Source organism: Herpailurus yagouaroundi, unplaced genomic scaffold, assembly GCF_014898765.1.
Source record: "Herpailurus yagouaroundi ecotype Mexico unplaced genomic scaffold, PumYag 186, whole genome shotgun sequence".
NCBI lineage: Eukaryota > Metazoa > Chordata > Mammalia > Carnivora > Felidae > Herpailurus > Herpailurus yagouaroundi.
Window position 1 is genome coordinate 48,818,602 of NW_024412417.1, and position 10,590 is coordinate 48,829,191.

The 10,590-nt window shown below is 53.1% G+C and overlaps 1 protein-coding gene across 2 annotated transcripts in view; it reads right to left on the reverse strand.

Moving 5' to 3' along the window:
* Nucleotides 1-10,590, reverse strand: part of CPSF1 (cleavage and polyadenylation specific factor 1) — a 19,443-nt gene that overhangs the window by 8,310 nt on the left and 543 nt on the right. The window contains exons 1-2 of one of the 2 annotated variants that reach the window (XM_040494749.1): nucleotides 10,573-10,578; nucleotides 10,318-10,476 (exon numbers count right to left, since the gene is read on the reverse strand). In XM_040494749.1, the coding sequence (XP_040350683.1) occupies nucleotides 10,318-10,461 (144 nt within the window). In that variant the 5' untranslated portion in view covers nucleotides 10,462-10,476; nucleotides 10,573-10,578. Of the gene's footprint in view, nucleotides 1-10,317; nucleotides 10,477-10,572; nucleotides 10,579-10,590 lie in introns of those variants that run through there. The other variant, XM_040494748.1, reaches the window with a different exon arrangement.

Consider the following 10,590-nt stretch of genomic DNA (forward strand, 5'->3'; position numbering starts at 1 on the left):
TTCCAGACACTTCTAGAGACAGCCGTGCACACCCCAACCCAATGTGCACAAACTCGTGCTCATAGCCTGAGTCCCCGACTTGGCTTCCCAACAGCCCGCGCACTCCGATGCTAGCAGTGCTCAGGGTCAGAGGCTGGATGGCAGCTCTCTCCGTGCACCCTCAAACCTGCCTGGCCGTGCCCCCCACAAACTCACCCCTGGGCCCAGCCACAGCACGGACATCACTCTACGAGACAGGCGTCCAGCTTGCCCTGAGAGCTGCCACCAGCTGCCGACCACAAGCGACCGCCCCCGGCTCCCCTGACACGTAGGGTGCCCACTGAGCCTGCGCCGGGCATGCTGCCGCAGAGGGCCGTGGCCTCGCCCGATCCCACAGCCGGCCAGGGCCTCCCCAGGGTGGGAGAGGGCGTCCGACTGCGCTATCCAGACTGCAGAGCGTCCGTAACCTCGGGTAATGAAACCGCGGCAAGTGCAGCCGTCCTCTGTGCCACACAGAGGGCCTGGCGGTACCGCCACGTAGGGGCACGTTTTTTACAGAAAAACAAGGGCTCCAAGCTTCGGTACGTTTTCGTGTCCATAAGAGACCGTTCTCTGTTAGTGGTAACAACACACTGACACACACACACTCGTAAATCGTCACTTCAAAGCAAAGTAGAAATTTTAATAACAAGAAACAAGATCGTTTTTAATGACATACTTGTGCTACTGGGCAACGTCCTGAAAAGAGCTGCTTGAGAAAAGCCAAATAATTAACTCATTTCAGAAAAGGCATTTTAGGGGGTGCCTGGCTGGCTCAGTCAGGAGAGCACGTGATTCTTGATCTCAGGGTCATGAGTTCAAGCCCCACACTAGGCACGGAGCCTTCTTAAAGAAAAGAGGGGCTCCTGGGTGGCTCAGTCAGTTAAGTTTCTGACTTTGGCTCAGGTCATGATCTCGCAGTCTGTGAGTTCGAGCCCCGTGTCGGGCTCTGTGCTGACAGCTCAGAGCCCGGAGCCTGCTCCGGATTCTGTGTCTCCCTCTCTGTCTCTGCTCCTCCCCCACCCCTTCTCTCCCTCTCTCTCTCTGTCTCCCAAAAATAAATAAACATTGGGGCGCCTGAGTGGCTCAGTCGGTTGAGCGTCCGACTTCGGTTCAGGTCATGATCTCGCAGTTCACGACTTCAAGTCCCGCTTTGGGCTCTGTGCTGACAGCTCAGATCCTGGAGCCTGCTTCTGATTCTGTGTCTCCCCCTCTCTCTGCCCCTCCCCCACTCACACTCTGCCTCTCTCTCAAACATAAATAAACATCAAAATTAAAGGGGCGCCTGGGTAGCTCAGTCGGTTAGTGTCCAACTTCGGCTCAGGTCATGATCTCACGGTCCATGAGTTCGAGCCCCGCGTCGGGCTCTGTGCTGACCGCTCAGAGCCTGGAGCCTGTTTCAGATTCTGTGTCTTCCTCTCTCTCTGGCCCTCCCCCGTTCATGCTCTCTGTCTTAAAAATAAATAAACGTTAAAAAAAAATTTTTTTTTTAATTCTTAGTAAGCCAAGAATGCAACTTCCTCAACCAAACAAGGGACATCTACAACAACCCTTCAACAAGGTCCCACTGGAGTGAAGTGTCCCAGTCACCTCTGTGACCAGGACCAGCCGGGACACCCACACTCCCCTTGCCGGGGGTGAGGTCAACACATACAGACCAACTGTAGTCCCACCCACAAGCAAAATGCAGAGTGAAAATCTTGAAGAACTTCAAGAGACATATGGACCTAGTCAAATGCTCTAACATACCACTGGCACCGACGGAGGAAGGGGAAGGGCAGAATCAATAAATGAAGATGCTGACCAATTGTTTTCCAAAACTGATGAAAAGCATCAATCTACAGACTCAAGAAGAGCAGCAAACCCCAAAACAAGATAAATATAAAGCAAACCAGGGGTGCCCGGGTGGCTGAGTCGGTTAAGCGTCCAACTCTTGATTTCAGCTCAGGTCATGATCTCTCGATTCCTGAGTTCAAACCCCATGTCGGGCTCTGCACTGACAGTGCGGAGCCTGCTTGGGATTCTCTTTCCCTGTCTCTCTGCCCCTCCCCTGCTCATGCTCTCGCTGTCTCTCAAAATAAATAAATAAGCTTGAGTAAAAAGATAATAATAACAACGACAACGATAATAATAACGAAGCCACAACCAGAGAGGAAGGACAATGGGTGAGAGGGGATATGCAGGAGGAGAACAGGCAAGTCCAGAAAACAAGCCATTTCTCATCCTGGCCCCGTCCCTGGACAGAGCCCCCTGACCTAGACTTCAGCCCTATGTTTACAAATGCCCTGCCACAGGAGTAAGCCATTTCTTTCTTGTTGAAAAAAGAGAAAGAAAACAAAACTACAACCAGGTGCATCACAGTAAAAAGACAAAACCAAGGGGGCACCTGGGTGGCTTGGTCGGTTAAGCATCCGACTTCGGCTCAGGTCATGATCTCACGGTCTGTGAGTCGAGCCCCACGTCGGGCTCTGTGCTGACAGCTCAGAGCCTGGAGCCTGATTCGGATTCTGTGTCTCCCTCTCTCTCTGCCCCTCGCCCGTTCATGCTCTGTCTCTCTCTGTCCCAAAAATAAATAAACGATGAAAAACAAATAAAAAAAAATAAAAAAGGAGCCAAAGGAAAAAGGAGACATCACCTTCATAAAAGCTGGTTTTCACTTTTTTTTTTTTTTTAGGGCGGGAGGGAGAGAGAGGGAGAGAGAGAGAGAGAGAGAGAGGGAGAGGGAGAGAGGGAGAGAGGGAGAGAGAGAGGAGAGAGGGAGAGAGAGAGGAGAGAGGGAGAGAACTCTCAAGCAAGCGGGGGGGGGGGCGGGCCCCCAACCCCAAGCAGGCTCCACACTCAGCACAGAGCCCAACCAGGGACTCAATCCCTGGGATCATGGGATCATGACCTGAGCGGAAATCAAGGGTCAGACGCTTAACTAAGCCACCCAGGTGCCCCCATAAAAGTTGATTTTCACCAGAAACCATACAAGCCACAGACAGTGGAATAACATCTTGAAAGCGCTGAAAGGAAACAATTAACCTAGAATTCTAAACCCAGTGAAAATGCCCCTCGAAAAGGAAGCTGAGATAAAGGCATTTCCAATACAAAAGTGGAGCAAACTCACGGCCAGTAGAAAACCTGCAGGATTATTAAAGGAAGTTCTTCAGGTTGAAAAGCCCAGCATAAAAAAGGATTATAAGCTGCTAAGAGCTCATAAGGCTGGGAGGATATAAGGGGATGAAGGACACGTGGGAGAAAGGAGCACTCTTGGCGGCAGGAAGCCCACACAATTAGAAGAGGGAAGAGGCAGGAAAAGCAGCCGAAACAAGAACCATCGGTGGAACCAACAGGAGTAAATTAAAGTTTGAGGAGTAAGACAACGTTTACACAACCTCAAAATATGTCCCACAAGGTACTTAGTAGTTACCACGGGAAACGCAGTGATGTTCCGGGGGGAACCCCGCCATCCAAGCCAGCAGCCCAGTGACTATACAAAGAGACATCTTCTGTTACAAAAGACATCATATCGGGGTAAACTGGCAGGATCTGACCAGGCCTGGCCTTCTCCCAGTGTCACTGTCGTCATCAGACCATTGTTCTGTGGCTCTGCAAGAGACAGACCTCCATGCTGTCAGGGTGCACAGGACGCGCTGACCTCCAGGAGCTGAGAGGCCTCCTGTCTACGACTTACTCTCCAGGCTTAGGGAAAAAAAGAGAAGAAAGCAAGCAGATATGGCACAATGTTCCATCTGGGACTGTGGGTAAAGGTACATTGGAAATTTCTGCTCTTGAAACTTCTCTCGAGTCTGAAATGATGTAAAATTGAGAGGCTAAAAACAGTAATAACGTACTGCAGGGCTGATAACGTAGGTCAAACCAGGGGCCCAGGGAGATAAACAGGGCTAAAGTATAAAGGATTTTATACTGTTCCGGGAGCAGCAAAAATGCTCATCTAAGCCAAACTGTAATAAATCCAGGAGGCCTAGCGTAACTGTTAACATCACTAGAAAATAATACGAAACACGTAACTAAAAGCCAACAGGAAAATAAAATGACTTAAAAAGTCCTCACTAACCCAAAACAAAGCACAGAAAAGGAAAAAGAATGAGGGTGTGGTTAGAAAGACAGTGAGACAGACAGTGATTCAAGCTCAAGCGCACACAAAATTACATTAAGTGTACATCTGCCAAACACCCAATTAGGGGACAGAAACTGCCAAATGATAACACCCACTATCTGCTGTGGAGTCACTTTCAATGTAGGGACACAGATTTAAAAAAAAGAACAAGAGGGGCCCCTGGCTGGCTCAGTCACTGGAGCATGCGGACTTCGATCTTGAACTCCGGGTGGCGAGTTCAAGTCGCACATTGGGTGTAGAGATTCACGTCAAAAGAAACCCCAAAAAACAAAAAAACAAAAAACGGGAACAAAGTTGAGATAGCTACACTGCTACTGGACAAACTAGATTTTAAGGCAAAAAATATTAGAAACAAAAAGGCAAAAAGGGATATTTCATCACAAAAAGTTCAGTTCAAAATTAAAACATTATTCTTTTTTTTTTACTTCAGAGAGAGGAAAAAAATGCAATGGGGAGGGGGAAGAGGGAGAGAATCTTAAGCAGGCTCCATGATCAGCACAGAGTCCGACACTGGTCTTGATCCCACAACCCTGGCACCATGACCTGAGCTGAAATTAAGAGTTGGACACTCAACCCACTGAGCCACCCAGGCAACCCCAAAAATTACTCTAAATTTGTCTTGTATGTACCTAATAACACATGTACAACGCACAAAATTCTCGACAGTCCTATGGGGCAAGTGCCCGTTGGTCATTTTAAAATCATCTTAGGGGCACCTGGGTGGCTCAGTCAGTTAAGCCTCCGACTCCTGGTTTCAGCTCAGGTCATGATCTCACGGTTCGTGGGTTCGAGTCCCACATGGGGGTCTGCACTGACAGTGCAGAGCCTGCTTGGGATTCTCACTCTCTTTCCCTCTCCCCCTCTCCCCCCCCCCCCCCCCAATAAATAAATAAACTTCAAAAATTTTTTAAAAACTATCCTAGATATTCTTCATTTTTGGCTCTTCCATGTAAATTTGAGAATCGGATTACTAAATCTAATGAGAAACCTACTGCCACTTCGAAGACACTGAATTTATGGGTTAACCTGAGGAAAGTTGACATCTATACGACGTGGAGACTTTCCATCCATAACCGTGATCTATTTTCTATTTAGCTGGGGCTTCTGTTAATTTCAATCAACCACAATGTATTTTCCCTCCCAAAGGTCACAGGGGCCTCTCCTGCTGCCCAGTTGCACCCCTTAGGCGGCCCCAGGCCACGCACTCACCCCCCTCCCACACACAGCTTCTCTGCTCTGCACCCCCTGCCTCTTGACAGAACTGCCCTTGCTTCCCAGCTCACCCAAAGGACGGAGGCCCCAGCCACACTGCCCACCCCACACACATCCCCACCCGCTTTGTGCTCCAGGACTTCCCCACTCCTGTCACCCCACTGCAGCCACCTGCACTAGATTCCACGGGGGCAGACTGAAGACAGCCTCAACGGGGCCCATCGCCCCCCTCCTGAGTCTGGACTAGAGGCAGCTCTGAACAACAACAGGCCGTGCGGAAGGGGGACCAGGTTCCCCAGGGCCCGGCCCTTGGGATCACTGGCAGCTGCTTCTTCCGCGTAAGCAAGCGCTCCAAGTAAGAGGCCCAACCACCTCGAGGCCACCATGCCAGGAAAACCAAGCCAGCTGCGTGGGGAGAGAGGAGCAGAGAGACAGAGACAGACACACCCGGCTTGCCCCCAACCCTTCAAGTCACCCAGTGGAAGCCCAGACCTCACAGAGCATAGGCCAGGTGCCTCCACGGTCCACACTGTGCCCCGTCCAAACCCCCAAGGGACTCACAGACGTATGCGTCCGTGGTACCAGACTGCTGTTGGAAGCTCCAGGGCAGCCTGCTCCACAGCAATGACCAGACTGATCCCGAGCGCTCTCACCCACCTGAGGAGCCCTCTCCAGCTTCCCCCCATCCGCTTCACCTCCCGCCCCACACACTTCTCTGACCCGAGAGTTGCAAACGTTCCTACGATGGGCCAAACAGCAACTACCTGCCTTGGCCTTCGCAGCCACACGCAGTCTGGAATTCTTGAATTCTCGCAACCCTGAGGGCGTACAAAGCTCCCGTGGATCTCAGTGGGCTGCGAGTGGGGGCGGCTGGCGAGACTGCTGCACTGGCTGATTCCGCCCCGGCGGGCAACACCCTGCTCTCCCACTCGTCTTTCGAAAACCCTCTTTTCCCACCAGTCACCACTCCATCTCTTTGATTCCCTCTTTGCACAAATCTCCAGAAAGCCGTCTATGTTCACCGGTACTAATTCTCTTTCTCTGCTCGGCTCTTAACCCTGCAGGCCCACATCCCCGACGCCCCTGTCAAGAGTCACCAGGGCCTCCAGATCATGGGCCTCACCTGAGGCCCAGCGGTAGGAGACCCAGGGTCCCAATCGGCCACCTCCTCTGGGCTTGGGCTTTCCTCCCTCCTCCCTGGCCACACCTCCTCCAAGTCTTCCTCAGCCTCCTCTCTTCTTCCCAACTGCTCAACGCCGGGGCACCCCAGGCCCAGATGGCCACCTTCTGGGTGACCCCGACCAGCTTGAGGGTCGGACGGGCCCAACTTCAGCTCCAGGCTACACCCTGCTCCTCAGCACGACTGCTGCTCTAACTCTCCCGCAACCTCGCAGTGCGCTGTTCCGTCGGCACCGCGGTACACCTGTCAGCGTCTGGAGTCCAAGAAAGTCCCAACGGCTCCGGCCTCTCAGAGACCATTATCTGTGAGCCCTTCCCACTGTGACAGAAGGGACGGCGCATCATGTACAGATCAGGTTACGAAGACACTGTGCTTTCACCTGGGTGAGCTGTTCTCTCTCTCAGCCTTCATTCTGGGGGAAGCCGCCCTGTGGTGAGGCTCACGTGACGGACCGAGGCCTCCTTCCGACAGCCGGCTGTGCGAGTAAGAAGCAGAAGCTCCGAGCCCACAAGGACCTTCGGAGGACGGCAGCCCTGGCCAACATGGAACTGCGGCGAGAGACTGTGCAGGGGCCACCCAGCTAAGCCACTCCCGGCTCCCTGACCCCCAGAAGTTGGGGGATATTGTCTGTTGTTTTAAGTTTCTAAGTTTGGGGGTGCCTTCCTTGTTATGCAACAAGGAACATGATGTCCCAAGAGGAGCTCCTATGTCCCTTTCGCCATGTCAGGTCACAGCAACTCCGCCCCTCCCGGTGCTCAGACCAAAACTGCACCCTGGCAAAACCTCAGCATTGCCCGTGGCGCCTCACCCCTTCACATCCCACATCCTGTCCGTCCTGAATCTGACTGCTTTCCACCAATTGACCACCTGATGCTCCTGACTGGTCTCCCTGCAGGCCCCCCTCCCACCTCCCTACAGACTTTTCAACACAGCAGCTAGAGTGACCTTTGCAAAACACAGGTCCTGTCACTCCTTAACCTCACCTCAGAGTTAGCAGTCAATCGCTACATTGGCCTAAAAGCTCAACATGCTGATACCGGGCCCCCACCTCACCACCTTTCTGACCTTCTGTCTTCTCCTCACTCTTTTTTTTTTTTTTTTTTAAGTTTTTATTTAGTTCTGACAGACAGAGAGAGACAGAGCGCAAGCGGGGGAGAGGCACAGAGAGAGAGGGAGACACAGAATCTGAAACAAGCTCCAGGCTCTGGGCTGACAGCACAGAGCCCGATGCGGGGCTTGAACTCATGAACTGCGAGATCGTGACCTGAGCTGAAGTCAGACACTTAACTGACACCACCCAGGCGCCCCTCTTTTTTTTTTTTTTTTAAGTAATCTCTACAGCCACCGTGGGGCTCGAACCCATAACCCTGAGATCAAGAGTCAGTCACCTGCTCCACCAACTGAGTCAGCCAGGCGCCCCTCTGCACTCACTCCTCTTTTCCTCGGGGCCTTTTGGCTGGTTCTGTTCCTTTTTTTTTTTTTTTTTTTTTTTTTTAGTTTATTTATTTACTTTTAGAGAGAGAGCTGGGGAGGGGCAGAGTGAAAGAGAGAGAGAGAGAAAATCCGAAGCAGACTCCACACTGCCAATGCAAAGCCCGATGTGGGGCTTGAACTCACAAACTGGGGGATCATGATCTGAGCTGAAATCCAGAGTCAGACGCTTAAACAACGGATCTACCCAGGTGCCCCATCTCTTGGCTGGTTCTTGAACACCAGTCCCTACTGCCCTAAGGCCTTCACCTGCCTGGAACCTTCACCTGACACCCACAAAGCTCTCTCCAGCCCCTCCTCCTTGCCTACTCAAATCTCAACTCTGCAAGGAGGCAAAATTTAACACCACACCTGGCTCCCTACTCCCCGACCCTGCTCTGATGCTTTCCACAGCACTTTAAACTACAGCCCAAGGCGGGGCGCCTGGGTGGCTCAGTCAGTTAAACATCTGACTTCGACTCTGGTCATGATCTCGCAGTTCATGGATGGGTTCCAGCCCAGCGTCAGCCTCTGTGCTGACAGCTCAGAGCCTGGAGCCTGATTCAGATTCTGTGTCTCCCTGTCTCTGCCCCTCCACCACTCATGCACGCATGCACTCTCGCTCTCTCCCTCTCTCTCTCTCTCAAAAATAAACAAAAAAAAAACAAAACAAATAAACGAACTCTAGCCCACGGTATTACTGGCTGTGTGTGGTCTGTCACCCACTGGAACAGCAGCACCACAAGGGCAAGCCTCTCTACCTGTAGTGCTCACCAACATCTCCCAAAACAAGCTTAACAAACATCTGCTGAAAAGACTCGAGTGAATTCCAGTGGGCTGTGAAACCTTATGTAAAAAATATAATGATGTAGGGGTGACTGGGTGGCTCGGTTAAGCTTCTGACTTCGGCTCAGGTCATGATCTCGCGGTTTGTGAGTTCGAGCCCCACGTCAGGCTGTGCTGACAACTCAGAGCCTGGAGCCTGCTTCATATTCTCGGTCTTCCTCTCTCTCTCTCTCTCTCTCTCTCTCTCTCTCTCTCTCCCTCTCTCTCCCTCTCTCTCCCTCTCCCTCTCTCTCTGCCCCTCCCCCACTTGTGCTCTGTCTCTATCAAAAATAAAGGTAAAAAAAATTTTTAAATATACAATGATGTAAATGCTTCCCATTTGTCTCTAAAGGATGACAGGCATCAGAGAAGGGGGAACTTTATTGGAACATAGGAGTGAAAAAACTCTAGTGATTACAGCAAAGACGCTCTGATACAATATGGGGACTGACGGATTCATTCAATCACTTTTAGTAACCTCTACGCCAAACACGGGGCTCAAACTCATGACCCCAAGATCAAGAGTCCTATGCTCTTCCGACTGAGCCACCCAGGCGCCCCTAGTACTCTACATATTTAATGCAAAAGCAAACACACGTGTCCTGAAGTAGGTGCCCAGGAAGGTCAGCCTCCTTCCGTCCGCCCCTCTGACCCCACGTGCATGCTGCGTCAGCCCCTACTCAAAGCCTTCGGTGATTCCTCCCTGCTCTGGGGTCAACCATCCTGACCACGATGTGCCTTCTTCCCCCCACCCCACTTCCGCTCTACACCCCAGTCCAACCGTGCCTGCCCCCGCCATCCTCAGCTGCTCTGGCCTGTGTGCCGGCTATTCCTTCGGCCCGCAACACCCTCCATTCCCCATCCTTGTGCCTGGAGAAGTCTTACTGCCCCCTTGAGAACAGGTAAGAAACCAGCTCTGGCAAGAAACTTTCGTGGACCAACTCTCACCGCTTGGGCAACCAGAGCCATTTGTTTCCTCTACGGATGGGTCCATCACACTCTAGAAAAACTCCTGTGGGCTCTCTGGCCCCACACGAGACCCAGCCTCGTTCCTTTGGCCAGGAACTTTGTCCCGTCTTTGTCAGTCTTCCTGTCGGACTGACACTCTGGTCTCCCTCGTTCCCTCCTCTACCTCAGCTGCACTCGCTCCAACCTCCAAGCCTGTTTACAGGTGTGTTTCTACTTCGCGCGCGGTCTCTGCCGCCGACTTTTGGTAGCTTTTGTTCACCGCTGTACCTCCACTGCCCAGCACACAGTAGGCGCTTACGTGATTTGCTGCAAAGACCGAAGAGCACAGAAGACGCACGGGCGCGGGGAGCGGAAGGCAGGCGGAGCGCTGCGGCGCGGAGAGAGCCGGCACGGAGAGAGCCGCCCCGGAGGCCGCCGCGCTCGGCGGGGCTCGCTTCTCCGTCCGCCGCCGCGCGCCGCCCTCGGCGAGTACTCGGGAGGCTGCAGGGAGCTGCGAGGGGCCGGCGCGGCCCGCACCTACCTCGGCGTCGCGGTTGAGGCGGTACACGTAGAGCTGCGAGGTGCCGGCCACCACGAGGTTGCGCTCGCTGTTGTTGAAGAAGTTGCAGTACATGGAGAACTCCAGGCCGGTGGGCGGGTGCGCCTGCTTGTACACGGCGTACATGGCGCCGAGCCCGAGCTGCGCGGGGAGGCGACGGGATGAGCAGGGCCGCCGCGCACGGTCCCGGCCCGGCGCCCCCTCCCCGGCCGCGCGCGCGCGCGCGCGCCCGCCCACCTGGCAGTTGGAGCCGGC